Source organism: Lemur catta, chromosome 10 (assembly GCF_020740605.2).
Source record: "Lemur catta isolate mLemCat1 chromosome 10, mLemCat1.pri, whole genome shotgun sequence".
Lineage (NCBI taxonomy): Eukaryota > Metazoa > Chordata > Mammalia > Primates > Lemuridae > Lemur > Lemur catta.
In genome coordinates this window covers 77,816,092-77,835,321 of record NC_059137.1, presented here as the reverse complement: position 1 = coordinate 77,835,321, position 19,230 = coordinate 77,816,092, and the positions used below count along the sequence as shown (strand labels likewise).

The 19,230-nt window shown below is 38.8% G+C and overlaps 2 protein-coding genes across 9 annotated transcripts; one reads left to right on the top strand and one right to left on the bottom strand.

Moving 5' to 3' along the window:
* Positions 1-1,972: 1,972 nt before the first annotated feature.
* Positions 1,973-5,500, bottom strand: LOC123645773 (STING ER exit protein-like). The gene is made up of 2 exons (XM_045562229.1): positions 5,289-5,500; positions 1,973-3,247 (listed from the first exon to the last, which is right to left on the bottom strand). Exon 2 carries the CDS (start codon positions 2,989-2,991, stop codon positions 2,323-2,325), a length of 669 nt encoding a protein of 222 aa, XP_045418185.1. The 5' UTR covers positions 2,992-3,247; positions 5,289-5,500; the 3' UTR covers positions 1,973-2,322.
* Positions 5,486-17,335, top strand: HNRNPK (heterogeneous nuclear ribonucleoprotein K). 8 transcript variants are annotated; one of them, XM_045562222.1, is made up of 17 exons: positions 5,486-5,771; positions 7,825-7,904; positions 7,995-8,079; positions 8,477-8,574; positions 9,231-9,287; positions 10,807-10,850; positions 11,720-11,792; positions 12,301-12,372; positions 12,875-12,988; positions 13,323-13,451; positions 14,140-14,447; positions 14,580-14,634; positions 14,942-15,025; positions 15,315-15,330; positions 15,409-15,491; positions 15,912-16,081; positions 16,800-17,335. In XM_045562222.1, the coding sequence occupies exons 3-17, from the start codon at positions 8,022-8,024 to the stop codon at positions 16,831-16,833; spliced, it is 1,395 nt and encodes a 464-aa protein (XP_045418178.1). In that variant the 5' UTR covers positions 5,486-5,771; positions 7,825-7,904; positions 7,995-8,021; the 3' UTR covers positions 16,834-17,335. The 8 variants fall into 8 exon arrangements, with proteins under 8 accessions (XP_045418178.1, XP_045418179.1, XP_045418181.1 ...); XM_045562223.1 differs by having other exon boundaries at positions 5,626-5,771; positions 16,860-17,335; XM_045562221.1 differs by lacking the exon at positions 5,486-5,771 and adding an exon at positions 6,004-6,122.
* Positions 17,336-19,230: the final 1,895 nt, after the last annotated feature.

The following is a 19,230-nucleotide window of genomic DNA, read 5'->3' as shown; positions in this document are numbered from 1 at the left end:
GTGCTACTGAACACGGCAAGTGATAAAACTCCTTTCAGCTGACAGTTGGGACAAATTATGAGAAACACTGCTCAGTGAACCACAACTAAATTGTTCCACTAATGTGTGCCAGTCCTAATTAATAATTCTCTCCTCCAAGTGCTACCCTCAAACCTCTGGAGCTAACTGACATACTATAATTTGATACTAATGTTATCATAACCAGGAAAGGAAAAAAATTCCAGTGATTAAAACCACGAAAGATAACCAAGACATTTGTAAAACACAAGCAAATGTGATCAGAGATATTTAACATTGTATAAGCCTTCAATCAAATACAGCTATTCTCAAATATTTTACCAAAAAGTCAAGAACTCTGGGAAAAAAACCAGACTGCTAAATGCACATCTGTTACACAGAATTCCTCACATAACAAAATAAAGTGGAGGGAGGGTAGGATATATCTGGGACACCAATATAGTTCCTACCACTGCATGCCCTAATAATTGTAATAAAAAATGATGTGTAAGATTTTTTCTACAGATTAGAAAGCTTATTAAAATGTTTAATTAAATGGAAAAAGTATTAATATTATCATGTAGGATCTATATAATAAAGTTTAGACTGGGTTTCAATAACCCAGAGACCCTTAATAATAGGAAAAATTGCATCTAGTCCTTCAAAGAATTCCTAAGGTTTTTGTTCCTACCTTTCTTGAAAAACTGGATAATCATAGTCACGACAGGCAGAAGCAGTTCAGAAAGGGAGGTTAGCTAAGCCAGCACAATTTCCCATTTGTGAATATCAAAGAATAGCCCCTAATCCTTAAGAACTTCACTGTACAAAAAAAGAAAAATTTGGAAAAGATGTCTTTTAAATTGTACAGTAAGATATGTTCAAACCATATGATCCACTTCTTTTACTTTCTACAATTAATGTTAAGGAAACAATCACAAATAAGGACAAAGAAAAAGACAAATATTTAAGGTAATGATATCCCAAGTATATTGATTTTTTTCTTTATAACTTAAGTGAATGTATTAAAATATCACATGTACCTCAAAACTATGTACACCTTTTATGCATAAATAAATAAAAACAAAATAATAAATGCGGACATTTATCTGCTAGAGTATTTATCATTGTGTTTTTATATGTGGAAAAAAACAATCTAAACCATGTTCAACAGAAAAAAAAATTAAAGACACTATATTACATCCATGAAATGGAAAGTTATACAATCTTTAAAGGAAGATTTTTTAAGGACTATTAAAAGACAAGAAAATACGTTTACATTTTGTTAGGAAAAAAGGCCGGGCGCGGTGGCTCACGCCTGTAATCCTAGCTCTGGGAGGCCGAGGCGGGTGGATCGCTCGAGGTCAGGAGTTCGAGACCAGCCTGAGCAAGAGTGAGACCCCGTCTCTACTAAAAATAGAAAGAAATTATCTGGCCAACTAAAAATATATATACAAAAAAAATTAGCCGGGCATGGTGGCTCATGCCTGTAGTCCCAGGTACTCGGGAGGCTGAGGCAGTAGGATTGCTTAAGCCCAGGAGTCTGAGGTTGCTGTGAGCTAGGCTGATGCCGCGGCACTCACTCTAGCCCGGGCAACAAAGTGAGACTCTGTCTCAAAAAAAAAAAAAAAAAAAAAAAAAGGAAAAGGCCAGATATAAAATTACATATAGCTCAATTCCCAATAATTTCGTAGTTAGGAAAACATACTTTTTAAAGAAACTGATAAACATTTTGTGCATGATAAACTTGGCTGAGCACACTAATCTACATTCTAGATCTTGGCTGCCAGGAACTGAAGAGAATAAAAAAGGAAAATTTTATCACTCAGCACTAAGATTTAGGCATATTTACTTTATGTCTTAATTTTCAGTCAGCCTCACATATTCCAATTTTTTTTAACATGAAAAAGAGGCAGTAGAACCATCCTTTGGGACATTGTATGTGGCATTCAACCAATAGCTGAGACTTATTTTTTTTTTTTTTTCAAAAAATCTTTAAACATTTTATTAACTTTGAAGAAGGAATAAAAACAACCATTTTAGAAACCAGAGACACCCAAGCATTGATCTATTCATAGTTTCTATGTAGGTGAAGTTTACATCAAATGGACAAAAAATAGTACAGAAAAGATTTTAAAAAATCCATTTCCCGGGAAGCAGGTCAAATGGACTCAGTTAAAGATCTCACTGAATGTAGGAGAATCTATGAGAAGCAACGTAAAGCCTTCAGCTGGGACATATACAAGAATCAGTCCATATAATGAAGAAGTTACTTTTCTTCCTTATCTAAATGCTTGCCTCCAGTCTGTGCTCAGAGAAAGGTCGTGGTCATTTGAACTGGTTGTCAATCAAGGTCCCCTTCATTTTTGCTTTCTTGGCTTCGAGTTCAGCCAGCTCTTGCAGTCGCCTCTTGCTCATGCCTTTGCGCTCCAGCTGTTTTTCGATCACCTTGGCATTCTGTGCATATGAGTCGGCAACTTCTCTAGCCTCAATCTCCTCTTCTTCTTCATCAATGGTGGACACAGTGACAGAGCTGAACTTGCCCATGTCTTTAGTCCGTTTGGTCATCATCACCTTCTTAGGGGGCTCTTGTTTCTGCGTATATATAGTCGTTTTCCCAAAACCCTGGCCAAACTTGACTACTGCGCCATCCACAATGAAGGTCACAGGAGCATTCTTCGGCTGGGACTGGTAGAAGAGCGGCAGTCCACACTTCGCACACTTCTTCCTATACTGTCGTTCAATGCCATCCGGCCTCCGAAGATACATGGTTTCCTCATCTTCTGTGTTACAAAACTTGTGGGCGTGTTTGGCAGCATCAATTACACGGGACCGGTCCCGGGGCCTCATGGGCAATTTCTCTAACTGACAGTCCAGCACCAGGACCATCTGGCCGCACAAACAGTAATACACATGGAGGGGCTTCTCACCATCGTCATATTCCTCCCGATCCCTGGTGTCGGAGCAGACTACCGACCGAGACACTACTTTCGGCATAGTTCAGGGTAACAGCCTGAAAACCTCACCCCCTAGCTGAGACTTATAAGCACTAACAAATAGTTAAATCTACTCCATGTGTCTATTACCTTCATCTAAAAAATAAAGTCTGTTTTATTTGTTGAGGATGACTTTAAGGTAATCACAGAATTCTGAGATGGTACTCTGAAAATAAGAGAGGAAAAATGTATACTATTTATGACGACTGAAATCAGAAAGCGGTAATCAGAGGAACTGTTTGTGGATCCACCATAACCTAGGTAAGGAAAAGACAAAAACAATAGGTTTAGAAGTCTGAAATGAAATTCTGTGACCTTGTTAATTCCTTCATCCATAACAAAGATAACTATGACTTACTCAAAGGACTATAATAAGCATTAAACTGCCAGCAGAAGGTCTGGCACTTAGTGGGGAACTCAGGAAATTGTAGTTGTAAACAATATTTTAAATAATAATCCAGCTGGCTAGTGTACAATCTCAATTACATTAGTCTATCTAAAGTAAATCCCACAGCTAAGTAATACTAGCTCTAAATTCATTATGCATCCAAAATGATCACTACACCACTGCACCAATTAATTACCTAAGACATGAGCCACTGAATGTATCAATCAAATTGGCAAGTTCTTGAATGACCACAGGTGTAATAATGCTGGGTTGAAAATTCTTAATTTTAAATATAGAACGAGAGGATTGGGAAAAGACAGACTTTGCTGTTATTTAAAGAGTAAACCTAAAAAGTAAATTAAAAGAGGTAAGAAAGAAAATAAAAGAGGTGAAAAAAACACTCCAACTATTCCACAGTAGCATCTAGAGGTAGTGAATAACAGCTTTCACCAGTCAGGTTCAGTCAGACAGTGAAATTGGGAAGAAGCACCTACACAGGGGTGCTTACTTTGGATTCCCACTCATCACTGCTTAACAAGGTAGAAAATGATGGCTGCAACAGAACCTCCTTCCCACCTAACACCATTATTAGAGTAACCTTATGTGTGCATATTAGCCTTAGTGAAATGTACCAGGTTTTCAGTGACAGACTAAATTACATGTTGCAAATTCTGACTGGCAGATTAAATTTCTATAATCCAAGTACCCCAGCCCCTACATACACCCATCAATTCTTGGCCGAATATTTAATAAAAATCTGAACTTTGTATATTAGAACCAAAACATGAGTTAAATTTCACCTTCCCAACAAGAATATACACTCTTCATGGTGAGGACCATTAAAAAAATTTTATTACCACTTAATGAAAACTTTATTATAAGTTCCAGGATCGCAGACATTAAGCTCTAACAGTATTTGTTAACGTATCCTCCCAGGACCTAAAATCGGTGCTTCATAAAGTCCTCACTTCCCCATAACAAGTTTTCTTCCTAATCAGGCAGGTAAAAGATGACTAATGTATGTAATCATAGCCACTAAAAAGGATGCTGGTTTTATGTATTTTGCAAATTATTCGAAGAAACTAAGTTACAAGAGGAATGAATCAATACAAGTTCATCACTACTAAAATGTATGTTATGTATTCTGTTATGGTGGATTCAGCTTTAAGTGTAAATTACAACATCTTTATGCTTCAAAATGAGTTTGGGATTGTGGGTGGAGGCTGGAAGATTGACGAGTAAGGATGAGAAAAGCAGGTACTACCAGGGTGGGCTGGAGACTTCCCAGGTTTGTCACCAATTCGAAGTGACCTTACAAGCCTTAACAAAAGAAGTCATCAAAGATTGACACAGGGACCTTAGCAATTAGTAACCAAATACAATGCAAATGCAAACTGAACACACTAGAACGGGAGCATGTTTGAGGGTGAGTTTTTGTCTGTTTTCATTACTGCCGACACAGGTATGCGCTTTAAAGAGTTTAATGAATGGAACGTGGATGCCTACAACGTACTTTGCAATTTGCATTCACTTTAGGAAATGAATGCAGTATTTACTTCCTGAAATTCTTCTAAGAGTAAACTACGACGACACTACAAAATACTTGATATCACAGACCCTATTAACCAAGAAAAAAAAGAAAAGAACGAAAGGTCTCGTCAGAACGGATAGCCCCGTACAAACGCCTGCGCTTTCTCGGGGGTCCTGGCTCGGGGCCAAAACCAAAGGGAAATTCCCCAGACTCCGAGGCTCGCCCCGCGTTTCCCGGGATCCCGCTCGAGCTAATGGAAGGCTGAGAACCGCCGGCGGGGTCCCCCGGGCCCAGCCACGACTGACGGGCGCACGGACCGTTGCACAGCGGGCTTCCGAGGCGTGGGCAGGGCCCAGCGTGCGCGGGAGTCCGCACTTACCGCCGCTCAGCGTGTTCCGTAGCCCGGGCGGGGTGGGGGCGCCGGGGAGGGCGGGAGACGCAAATGTGGGCTGTGGAAACGGGGGCGTTCGTCCGGGCCGAGTACCGACCCGCGCGTCCCGCCTTTCCCTCGCGCAACGGCGGGACCTGGAATCGCCACGGCGCGCACCCTAATCCTTTTTTGCCTCTTCCCGCCCAATTTGCCGCGCGCTCGCGCCCCTCCTCCAACCCTAAAAACACTCCTTCGCGCCTCGAAAACGCCTCTTCACCGCCCCCTCCCTGTGCGCGTGAACTAGGCAGTATTTAGATCTCGCGAGAGGTTCTTCCCCCTTCCTTGCTCTCCCCTCCCCCAAGCTAGTGAGTGCGCGAAAGAGAAAGGAGGAGGGCGCTCCAGGCGACAGCACTGCGGACGCCATTATCCTCTGTTTCTCTACTACACCGACCTCGACGTCTTGCCTGTGTTCCACTTTTTTGCAGCCTATAGGTAACTGGAGTTATTGGGGCTAGGTTATTATTGATTCAGGCAGGGGTTTGGCCTCCCTGAAAGGTTGCGTTGACTTTTTCCAAGCCGTGGTTTTCTCGGGCCCTCAGTGGCCTTAACAGCCTGAAGGGAGGCGCCGGCGGGAGGCGGGGTTGTCTCCTCCTCCGTCGTCTTGATTGACGCGGCCTTGGGCCAATCGGTTCGCCGTCGCACCACCGCTGAAGCCCGGGCGGCCAATCGGGCGCGGCGGCGGGGAGGGCGCGAGGAGGCGGGGGAGGGGGCCCTGCGCTCGTTTTCTGTCTAGCTCTGACCGGCTGAGGCAGCGCGGCGGCGAAGGGACGGCGGCCTCGCGGGGTGAGGACCGGGGTTGGGCGAGCAGCTCGTGGGGGCGATGGTCGGATCCCGGTTTTTCCGCTTGAGGGAGGCGTTCTAGGGGCTGGTTGGTGGTCGGCCGCTTCTCCGAGTGGGAACGTTGCCCGGTTTCCCTTCCCCCACCTCCGCCATTTCCTTGAGCGTATATCCGCAGTCCGCGTCGTGGCACTAGGGACTTCGGGGAATAGCGAGGCATGTTCTTTCAGAATGAGCCGTAGTTATGTGGTATTGGGAATTAGGCATGTTGTGTAGAAAGAAGAAAGGGCTGGCGGACGGGAGGCCCAAGCGGAGGAGGACGCCGCGGCGCCGCCGCTTCTCTCTTTGTGTGGGTCCCGCGGCACTTTGGTCTCCCGAGCCAGGGTCGGAGCTGGAGCGGGGGTAATGGAACGGTCAGGGCAGCCTCGGTGGCTTTGTCTCCACAGCGGTGGGGGGAGGATGCGGGGGATGAGATCCCAGGACCGCGTGGTGGGTGGGGGAGGGGGCTGCGCTCGGCTCCGCCTAGTAGCACGTAGTCGCCATTACGCGGGCCGCCATTTCCTGCCGGATCCGGGTGAGGAGAGGTGTGGCGCTTCGGCCGTCTACTCTCGCTTTTTTCTGGTCAGGTTACCCAGCCGTTGCCGATCCCGGTGTTTGGCGGTCGGGAGGGGAGAGCTTGTTTGTGTTCAGCTGCTCGAGCACATACTTAGCGATTTCCGGGGTCTGAGGAATAGTGAGCACAGAACCTGAGGGGGTGAACGCGCGCGGCAACGTTATCCTCACGGATAAACCCGGCTGGTTTTGCTTAAACTTTTCTTATAAAAACCTCACACCTCAGGATTTAACTGAGTGACGGGCCAGCAGGGTATCGTTTCAGTCGTCAGGAGAGTAATCAGCCGAGGTTACGGAAGAACGGGAGGCGTAAATATTAACCTTGATTGTTAGCCGTTTGCTGTTTCAGCCCTCTTTTGTAGTAGAGGCCACACGCCGATTCCTACTAGTCCCGGGAGAGGAGCTGAAAAGGCGGTTTGTGGTCCCGTCGCCATTCTGGCACGCAGAACCTTTTTAACTTTTGTGTGGAGGTATAATGGTTGGGTCATACCCTTTTTAGCCTAATTTAAAATATTTCGCTAGTACAGTGTTAATGTTAAAGGCTCCATTAGCTCTGCGGAATAGTAGGGTAGTGATGGCAGTTTGGGTCTGGTCCTGTATCAGATTTTTAGATTTCTTCCTTCAGTGGGTTTTTGGATATGGCTTGTATTGGTAAACCTTCGAGATTTCAGAGAATGGCATTTAAAGTTATGAGTCGAAAGAAGCCCAAAGGTGATTAGAAATTTCGGTGTAAAGCTAGCTTTTCCAGTGAATAAGATGCAGCGTAACTTTTTGTAAATGTGCGCTTTATAGACAAAATTGAAGCCCACGGGCTTACACCTTTTTAGATGTCTGTAAATGTACAGAATTAAACAACTGATTGCTGTGGTGGGACAATCCGGCGGCTAAAAATTAGTGTTTTTCCTTTCATTGCAAAACATCAGATAGGCTCCTTCGAATTTTTTTAAGACAATCACTTGAATTTTAAGGCCCTAAAATGAATGAAGTTTTAGAAATAACTAGCCTGCTGTATTTAAATCAGTGTTCATTGTGATCAGAAATTAGTGTTGTGTAATAAGAGTAAACAAGTAAAACTGATTTGTGTTGGTTTTTGTAGGCTACTGCAGCACTAGGGTGTCAGTTGTTGGTCCTGCCCAGAACACTTCAGTTCTGCTCTGCAAGGATATATAATAACTGGTACGTTCTAGAAGCAGAGTCTTTTCTTTTTTTAAAATATACCTTACTTTCCAATAAGCCAAACATACTAGCTTCTTTATTTTTCAACAGATTGGTGTGTCCATTTAATACAAGAAAATGGAAACTGAACAGCCAGAGGAAACCTTCCCCAACACTGAAACCAATGGTGAATTTGGTGAGAAGACATTTTAATTGTAACAATTTGACATTTTCCATTTTATCAGTCTCATTATTGCTTGGTGATTGTGTGGTGTAATATGCTGTCATGGTTTTATTTAGGTAATTTTAAATTCATAGTCTGAATTTAAAAATTTTTATTGTATTTTGGAATTCCTAATCCTTTGGATTATTTTGTCATGGTGTCTTGTGCTTGGTAAATGCTATTGTTTTTACATGGGAGTGTAAGACCAAGACAGTGCCTTTGGCCTTTTTAAAACACTATTAGCAACAAATCTCTTCAAACAGAATGGAGTCGATCTATTTCACTTACAAGTTACAACTGAAATATAATTAAAGTGCCTTTTCTTGAAGACTTTGCTACTTTATTTGAAATCTGAACTCTTTAATTTTAGGTAAACGCCCTGCAGAAGATATGGAAGAGGAACAAGCATTTAAAAGGTCTAGAAACACTGATGAGATGGTTGAATTACGAATTCTGCTTCAGAGCAAGGTATAAACTTTATTCTTGAAAATTTGAAGGTGGTTCATGCTGAAGTAAAAATTAAAATAAGGTCTGATTTGGCCCTCTGGAAAGCCATCATAGCTTAATAGATTGAAGAATATAAAAGGATTGGTTTCTGGTTGTTTCTAAACAGATTTGTAGGCCCTAGAAGTTTTGTTATTTTATTAATAATTAAGATGAAAGCTTTTGCTTGTAGTGAGCTGCTACAGGTCAAACTAGAAGGGTGTAGGGGTTATGATTCTTATAGCATTAATAGAGTAAATCTTTATTGCATTGTGGATTCTTTAGGAAACATCTTAGTTGGCAGTTGATAGTTTTTTCATGTCACAATATGAAGGTAGTTAATAGTCTTGAATTTTTTGATTTGTTGTTAACCAAAGCATACTATAAAATTAATCTGTGTTTAAGTTGTATATGCAGAATGCATTTCTGGTATTGGAGATTCCACATCTTAAAGTGTTTAGTCTTTGAAGCATTTAGAATCATATTTTTGTCCTTTACCTGATTATATTTTTATATCCCTGAATAGATTTTTAGCCATTTAACAAAGACAGTTTAGAGATTTTTTAGTTAAAGCTAAGTGCGTAGGTAGACATAAATTTTAGGGAAAGGCAAAATAATATTTTTGTCCTTTGTCTCTTCAGAATGCTGGGGCAGTGATTGGAAAAGGAGGCAAGAATATTAAGGCTCTCCGTACTGACGTAAGTATTAAAGAGTTTGAAATACTACACAAGCAGCTTCAGTTTGTGTTTCTAGAAATTTTAAAGACTTACATCATAGAAATCATTTAATAGTTTAGCAACAAGACATTTTTAATAATTGATTACATAGGTGATTTCAAGGTTTGCCATTCTTGTTTTAACAAAAGCCCAGATTGAGTAGAATGGAGGATTTATATTAAACCTCTTCACTTTCTAATAAGAGTCCACTACCAAATTATTCACTTCAAGCAAGATAACATCTTAATTTGAAATAGCAACAAAATGTAAAAAAAAAAAAAACAACCTGATTGCACCTTTTCGCGTGTGTGAATCAGTTACAGTATTACTGAAAAAACATTGCAGGTGGCTGATTAAATCCAAAATTTTTATTTTCTTTCTTTTTTTTTTTTTAATTGTCCATCTGTTCTTTAATAGCGTGCACATGGAGCACAAAGAACTTCATGTTGGGGTTGCATGATTTAAATATGGATAAAGAATAGAGTAGACACTTAATCTTATAAGTGGGAAACTGTTTTGTCAATGCCTATAATTTGTTTGAGTCTTCATATTTTATAGTGGGTTGACTCTTGTGATTAGACACATTAAATGTTGGGAGTGCCAGAAGTGAGCACATTTATAGGACTTGGCTACACCAAAATTGATAAAAAAAAATTTTTCTCATAGTGTACACATTTCTTAATGTTTTTCTTGCTAAAATTGCGGCAAATGATAACTTTGTGTTGAGTACTTATTTGATAGTATTTCATTTCTCTCTTGGTCGCAGATCTTTGTATGTTCCTCTTGATTACTGTAAACTGAACTTGAAAATTTGTTTAAAATTTTACAAACTTGCCTGTTAGGTTCTAGGAATGCGTTTTAAACCCTCCAGAAAACCAAACCAGTCTTTTACTGCTTAGGGTTTTTGGTGGTGTGGGAATTTTTGTTTTGTCTTTTATAAGCCTCTCTCCTCTTAATCCAGATGTTCTGTATATTATACCCAGATAATTTATCTGGGTTATTAATTTCCCCATTTCCTCAAGATTTTCAGTAAACTTTGAGTCACGACAGGTTTTGTGTCTACCCTCATGAGCCAGCCTGCTACTGAAACATCGTTTGTTTTTTTAAAAAAGCTAGAACCATCATTTGAGGTCCTTAAATGTTAAGCCACAGTCAGCTATAGACAAGTCCATTATTGTGTTAGTCTTCAGAACAACTTAAGCTTGTTTCATTAATTGAGAGTATGAGTATAGTTTGTATTAAATTAAAATTTATTGCTTTTCCCCCTTTTCCCTCTCCTTGTTTTTTTGGCCATATATCTCCGTTGCCCATGTACTGGATCGACTTACCCCTGCGTTGCCCACCATGACGTTGGCCCATCCGCCCCTGAACGCCCATGTGAAAACCCTGGTTGGCTATGCCCAAAAATGTGCTCGTTGCCAAACGGGTACCATACTTGACAACTTCTGATTGAATGCCCATGCCCAATGCCAACATCCACGAACGCCAATGACCAATGCAGTACAATGCCAGTGTTTCAGTCCCAGACAGCAGTGGCCCCGAGCGGTATGTCCCAACAGTTTATGCCTCACTGCCTGATTAGAAAGAGAGAAATGTATTTTATTACCTGCCTTTTATATAATTAAATAGTATCCCCTTTAGACGGTGTATTGTTTTTCAAGTTTCTGTCTTATTTTCCCCATTAAGTCTTTTTGTCACTGAACTTTTACCGTGAGTTGCCCACCCAAACGATCCACTAATTTTATTTCAATGGAAGGAGCACAGCTTCAAGTGTTGCATATTTGCTGCATTGTAAATCAAATTGTTACCAAAAATAGTCTCTCGCTCTGTCTTTGTGGCCCACCTTGCTTCCCAACATTGCCTGTTCATAATTTTTTCTGATGAAATGCTAACTCTGGTTCACTTTCCTTCACTTCTCATTTGTGTTGTCTTTGTTTTGTCTTGCATTTGTATTTGTTTTCTTGCAGAGCCCATTAGTGATCTAATTTCTAACTGGTATTCATAACCTTACTCCAGATATAATGTTCACCACTTGCATATTCCCCCACTTTGCCTAAGAGAAGGTGTGCCAGTTTTACCAATGTAACAGCGAGGGTATCCTTAACTTAGTGGTGGCGGGGAACATAAATATTCAACTCTGCTTCAGTTCTGGTCAATTTATTGCCCACTTAATCTGAGCCCTTCCAAGAGCCCATTCTCTCTGTCTCTCTGCCAGTCTCCTAATATTGTTATCATGTCTATATTGGGTATAAAACAAAATGCATGTGAAAAATCTATAAATAGGCTACTTTAAATGGGGAATACTAAATAGATGTTACATCTCTGTAAAAGTTTATGACTATTGATGACAAACACAAAACTCATTTTTCTTTTCCACCTTTTTTGTACTATCTGGTATTTGTGATGTTTGACAGCATATTGAGTATCAGTGCTGATATTGAAACAATTGGAGAAATTCTGAAGAAAATCATCCCTACCTTGGAAGAGGTAGGCTCATTTTTTTTTTAATGTATTTGACAATATGAGGGGGAATGTTTAAAGTACATTGCATTGGGGCATAATGGGTGGGTGGAGTGACAGTGGGTATAACAGTTTGTAGCAGTATCTTACAATCTGCTACATAATGTGCAGCATTACTATATGTTTATTGTTCAAAAATATATGCTGGCCACTCTTGGGAGTAAATATGAACTCGTGGCCATGTACTTTTGAGTATCATATATATTATAGGCTTTAGTTTTAGAAAAGGGGCTTTTAAATTAGAATGTTAATTGTGTTTAGCTTTATCTAGTTAAAGGATTTTTAAGATTCTACTTAATCATTTTTTACTAGGTGTAAAGTATTTTAAATTTTACGTTGAGTCTTAATGTTGACAAGCAGTTTCTTGTTATTTAATATAGATTTAAAATATGTTGTAGTAGCTTTACCAATATATGCGACAATAGCCTGATCACGCTAGACACTTAACCTATTACTCTTATTTTTCTACTTTCAGGGCCTGCAGTTGCCATCACCCACTGCAACCAGCCAGCTCCCGCTCGAATCTGATGCTGTGGAATGCTTAAATGTATGTCATAGTGCCATTGAACCCCACTGAAGTATGGAGCCTGGCCCATAGGATCGATTATATTTTTAACATAGCGTACTTTTCCCATCTGTATAGAAAAAGGCTTAAAAACATGATACATGAATGGTCTTACAACTCACTGTTGACCCTGCTCCATGCTGCAGTGGGAATTAACTACATTTGCAAAGTGCTTTGCAGTCATTTTTATTATGGTGTTATTTGAATGTTAATAATAATTTTGTGGTAACAGCGACATGCTAAATGGCTGCAGTGTGGGTATGGTGTTGCAGGACCTGAAAATAAAATAGTTTTTTAAGGTGGTGCAGAATGTCCTTTTTGGGCCTGGCTATTGAGGATAATAAGCACATAACTGGTAAAGTTATTGAAATATAAATTCAGGTTGCTCACTGCAACAGTATGTTATTGTTATGCTTATAGCAGATAAGTGTGTATTGGGGAATTGTTGATTTGAGACTAAAATTTTATAACTCTCCCTCCACAGTACCAGCACTATAAAGGAAGTGACTTTGACTGCGAGTTGAGACTGTTGATTCATCAGAGTCTGGCCGGAGGAATTATTGGGGTCAAAGGTGCTAAAATCAAAGAACTTCGTGAGGTAAAGGCACAATTTTGTTTTCTCCTGCCATATTCCTTACTGATATTTTGTAATAGACTTGGTTCTGTGGGTTCCTCATTCCCCCTTTGAGTTTCCTCCCTAAGGTTATTTCTCATTTATCTTTATGTGGTTTGCTATTAAAATAACAAAAGCCTTGACTGCTAGACAAGTTATTTTGTCAAAAATTTTATACCATTGCAAAGTCCTACACTAATAAAGCCTTTATAGTAAGGGGGAAAATTACTAAATTCAAATGTAAATTTCTTTGAACCTGGGAAACCTGTTTTTCAGTGCATTTTATTCTAATTAATTTTTCTTTATAAATTTATTACAGAACACTCAAACAACAATCAAGCTTTTCCAGGAATGCTGTCCTCATTCCACTGACAGAGTCGTTCTTATTGGAGGAAAGCCTGATAGGGTTGTAGAGTGCATAAAGATCATTCTCGATCTCATATCTGAGGTACTTAAGAACACTTTGATTACATTTCATTTTCTGAAATCAACATATTTTCTGCAAAACTAGTTACAGAACATTTAGACAAATAATATTTAATCTTTACTTGGCCTTTCCCTAGTAATTTTCTATCACCTGGCTTCAGCCATTGCATGCATTTAGAAATGGTTTTGGAAAAGTGTGGAGAGTGTGGTCATTTGATCACTGGTGATATTGTAGCCTTTGATCCTACAAATGAAGTTCCCTGTAGTGTTGCTTGTATTTTTGTAGTGCATTGCACAGCTTCCTTTCTGATGTGTATGGATTGATTACAGAGTTGCCCAGAATAATTGTCCTCTCTGCCCTGCAAGATGGTCACTTTTTTAGACCCCATTGTGATATGTGCATCACAGTTTTCCTTGTGTAAAATGGGGGAGGGGTTTGTGGTGTCTTAGGATCTAAGGGAAAAGCAAGCTGCTGTTTCTCCTCCAACAGGCAGTAAGCTGAGTTGTTTACAGGCAGTAAGCTGAGTTGTTTAGAACTCACCAAAAGTATTGCATTTCTAAATTCTTTCTTTCCTACTATTATCTTTGCCATATTCCTGTCTCTGCCTCTAGTACCTACTGGGGAAAATAAACTTGTTTTGCTTGCTAAAGAAGAGTTAGTATGAACTTTTTCTTCAGTCTGTAAGGTTGTTGTGTTTCTGTTTTTTTAGTCTCCCATCAAAGGACGTGCACAGCCTTATGATCCCAATTTTTACGATGAAACCTATGATTATGGTGGTTTTACAATGATGTTTGATGACCGCCGTGGACGGCCTGTAGGATTTCCAATGCGGGGAAGAGGTGGTTTTGACAGAATGCCTCCTGGTCGGGGTGGGCGTCCCATGCCTCCATCTAGAAGAGATTATGATGATATGAGCCCTCGTAGAGGACCACCTCCCCCTCCTCCTGGTCGAGGTGGCCGGGGTGGTAGTAGAGCTCGGAATCTCCCTCTTCCTCCACCACCGCCTCCTAGGGGAGGGTAAGTTTTTTTTCATTCACAAATTACTATTAACATACAAGAGGCTGCATTTCATGGTAGATGGAGTAGAGTTTGATTTGATGTGTATAACGTGTAAATAAGTTACGATTACAATAAGTTCTATCCTTGCAGAGATCTAATGGCTTATGACAGAAGAGGAAGACCTGGAGACCGCTACGATGGCATGGTAAGAATTCTGGTTTATCCTTAATGTGTGTGTGAAGACTGTGAGAATAGTTAACATTTTGTTGAAGATTAGAGTAATTGAAAGGCTTTTACAAGTTAATTTTTTAGGTACCCATTTAAATCATTATTTGCTGTTGGAGTATTAAGACTTTTTTAAATTGCCTTTGTTCCCCCTTCCAATATATAATTGTTGTCTGGTAAATATTTTTTATATTTGGTAATATAAAGTGTAAATTAGGCATATACGATTGTAGCTTCATAACAAATATTAATGTAGGATCATGTTACTATTTCTGTCTCTAACACAGGTTGGTTTCAGTGCTGATGAAACTTGGGACTCTGCAATAGATACATGGAGCCCATCAGAATGGCAGATGGCTTATGAACCACAGGTTGAGTATCATGGGTTTTGGCATGCATATCCATAATTTAAGATGCTTACCTGCTCACCAATAAGTTTTATTCTGCCTCTTGTAATGTTTTTGGTTTTTGGAATGCTGTGCACCTGAATCCTTTTTATTCTTCTGCTAGTGATCATCTTCTGGAATTTACTTGTTGAAATAAACTAGGGAGGATATGGGAGGATTTTGGTTTCCTAAATGAGGGATTTTTGAGTATTAAAATACTTGAATAGTAATTTTGAAGGCAAAGTAACTTTGTGTTTTTTCTTTCTGTTTTTAGGGTGGCTCCGGATATGGTAAGTTTGCTCCTTTGTGAAATCAAAATATTAATTTTATACTTTTTAAATGAACTTAATGCTCATTATTTAAATCAGATTATTCCTATGCAGGGGGTCGTGGCTCATATGGTGATCTTGGTGGACCTATTATTACTACACAAGTAACTATTCCCAAAGATGTAAGTACCTTTAATACTGCCAGGAGCATTTAGTGAATCATTTTTATGATTGTTGCCCGTTTCTATACATTTCCTTTAAATTCAAAGGGTTTTTAACAAAAATAACTCCATTTTAGGAATTAAGGTTATGTTTAAAGACTTAAATGACATGTCATTCTGCAGTTTGAGTCTTGTCAAGTGATGTTCAGTGCTATTAAGAGCAGTTAAGGTGGTTTTAATAAATCCCTTAATTAGCTTATTAAAGGAAATGTTAATGTGTGATGTGAGTACAGCATAATCTAAACTTTGGTTTAGGGAGCATTAGATAACGAATTAGAGTCTGAATAAGTGCCTATAAAATTAACACTCGTATTATTGAAAATACCAGTAATAAGTTTTCTTTAAAAGTATATCATGAAGACTTCTTAAAAATCTTTTCAGTTGGCTGGATCTATTATTGGCAAAGGTGGTCAGCGGATTAAACAAATCCGTCATGAGTCGGGAGCTTCCATCAAAATCGATGAGCCTTTAGAAGGATCCGAAGATCGGATCATTACCATTACAGGAACACAGGACCAGATACAGAATGCACAGTATTTGCTGCAGAACAGGTCAGTTTAATTTTAGCTTTGTATTAGCTTATACATACTAAAACCTTAAAAAGTTTTTTCTTCTCAATTGATTTTTCTTTTAGAAGCCATGGTGTCTCAACCTTTTGGGGACCTAACTTCTAAACATTCTAATAGCTTTGTCTTAATTTTCTTCTGCTTTCTTACTAAAAACGAAGACATTCAATACTAATCTTGCTGGAAGAAGCCTTAACCAAGCAAACTTCTCATTTCTCTGGTGAAAACTGCTGCCAAAACCACTTGTTATAAATTAAACAGAGCCTGTAGAAAGTAATAGAAGATTCATTGGATGTTGGCCTAGTTCTGTGTGGAAGACTAGTGATTTTGTTGTTTTTAGATAAGTAAATTGACAACAAATCACAGTCTGCCATATGGCACAGGCCATGCCTCTACAGGACAAATGATTGGTGCTGTAAAATGCAGCATTTCACACCTTACTAGCATTCTTTGTCTTTTCTACCAAATATTAACAACTTTCAATTTCATTTTCTTAATTCTGCTCTACTAATGTCTGGTTTACTATTAATCCTTTTTCTTGAATTTTACATTGCTTTAATTTGTAATTGCTAAATTTTTTTTTAATTTTTCTAATTGTAATGGACATGTTTATCATTTAATTTACCATTGAAAATGTCTTAATGTTGATTAAGATGTTACAAACAAAAATTCTAATTCGCACTTTTTTTCTTTTCTTTTATAGTGTGAAGCAGTATGCAGATGTTGAAGGATTCTAATGCAAGATATTTTTTCTTTTTTATAGTGTGAAGCAGTATTCTGGAAAGTTTTTCTAAGACTAGTGAAGAACTGAAGGAGTCCTGCATCTTTTTTTTTTATCTGCTTCTGTTTAAAAAGCCAACATTCCTCTGCTTCATAGGTGTTCTGCATTTGAGGTGTAGTGAAATCTTTGCTGTTCACCAGATGTAATGTTTTAGTTCCTTACAAACAGGGTTGGGGGGGGGAAGGGCGTGCAAAAACTAACATTGAAATTTTGAAACAGCAGCAGAGTGAGTGAATTTTATTTTTTGTTCATTGTTGGTGGTTTAAAAAAAGTTCCCCCCATGTAATAATTGTGAACACACCTTGCTTTGTGGTCACTGTAACATTTGGGGGGTGGGACAGGGAGGAAAAGTAACAATAGTCCACATGTCCCTGGCATTTGTTCAGAGCAGTGTGCAGAATGTTATGCTCTTTTGTAAGAAACGTTTTATGATTTTTAAAATAAATTTAGTGAACCTATTTTTGGTGGTCATTTTTTTTAAGACAGTCATTTTTCAAATGGTGGCTGAATTTCCCAACCCATCTCCAAACTAAACACTAAGTTTGATTTTCAGCTCCTCTGTTGGATATAAGTGCATCTCTTCTTGGACATAGGCAAAATATCTTGGCAAACTCAGTTCTGGTGATTTCTTGATGGTTTAAAAGTCTATTGCTGGGAAGAAATTCCATCATATGTGTTCATGCTTATAATAAGCTGGGGATTTTTGTTTGTTTTTGCAAATGCTTGCCCCTACTTTTCAACAGTTTTCTATGTCAGTAGTTACAAGGAACCAAGGTGGGGAGCAGTGCTACAAATTGAGTACTGGTATAAGTATATACCAGAAGCCTGATTGGCAACAAGTTTTATTAATCAGAATAACACTTGGTTATGGAAGTGACTGCTGAATAAATTCTGATTATTTTTATTAGATAATTTCTCACCTATAGACTTAAACTGTCAACTCGCTAGTGTCTATTAGTTAAACTTTGTAAAATATATATATATTCTTGTTTTTTCCATTGTATGCAAATTGAAAGAAAAAGATGTACCATTTCTCTGTTGTATGTTGGATTATGTAGGAAATGTTTGTGTACAATTCAAAAAAAAAAGATGAAAAAGTTCCTGTGGATGTTTTGTGTAGTATCTTGGCATTTGTATTGATAGTTAAAAATTCACTTCCAAATAAAACTCCCATGACGCTAGATTTTATGTGTGCCCAATTTGAACAAGGGTTGATTGACACCTGTAAAATTTGTCAAAACGTTCCTCTTGTAAGGAAATACAGTAATGTTAAATTATACGATTTTTGTGTGAAGTGTTTTTCTAGCATTCCTAAATGAAGTCTGGTAGGGGTGGTAGACATAAAACTCCAGTAGTTAGGCTCTTGTTTTATTAAAGGGGTAGTTAAGCAAAAAAAGAGCCTAATCATTAACCAGTTATTCCAATCTTCATTTCATGTTAACTGAGAAATTGAGTTATTTGGTTTCTTTCTTTAAGTAGCTCTAGTTTGGTTAGAATACTGAGGATAAAGTAAAATAATTGTAGAGTATATGGTTCCTGGCTTATACATCCCTAAAATTACCTCTTAACCTCCAACTGTCCAGAAAGCTTGAAAACAGGTTAACTATGTGGAAAAGGAGTCGTGAATATAATTGGTTTCTTAAATTTAGGGAAAGAAGCTTGTGTATAATAAAATGTGAATTGGGCAGTTCTGGAATATATATAAATAATACATGAAAACATGCTTTTTAAGGAAATTAGAATTTAACTGACATGCCCACTCCCCATTTAATTTGGAGAGGTACATAGAGTATTCTCTAACAGAACATGAAATGTCAAAATATCACTTTAAAGCCAGTGAATGTTACCTGTAGGATAGTTTCCCCAAAGGTGGAATTAGTCAGAATTGCCACCTGGGTGTTTTAAGTGTGGGTGAGTTGGGGTTGCTTAGGGTGAAATCAGCCATTCTCCCTAGAGAAAAATTACCAATAATGACATTTTAGTCAAATTGTTATTCCCACTGGAGGAAAGTATTAACTAGCTTTCAGAGGTTTCATCATCTTAAAATGTTACGAAGCACATGGACTGTTAACCTGAAAATATTTTCATTTTTGCCTTTTGAATTAATTCAGACTTTTTCGACACATGAACCTAGTGAGGATTAAATAGATTGAAGAATATCTGTCATTGATAACTTGTATAAAACTAGGGGTTGAGGGACTTTTGCATTGCCACACTTTTTTTAATTGTTACTATGGGTACCTAATAGTTATCTATGGGGTACCTGGTATGTTTTGATACAAGCATACAATGAATTAAAATGTTAACTGGGGTATCCCATCACCTCAGGCATTTTTTGCCACTACTATTGGTA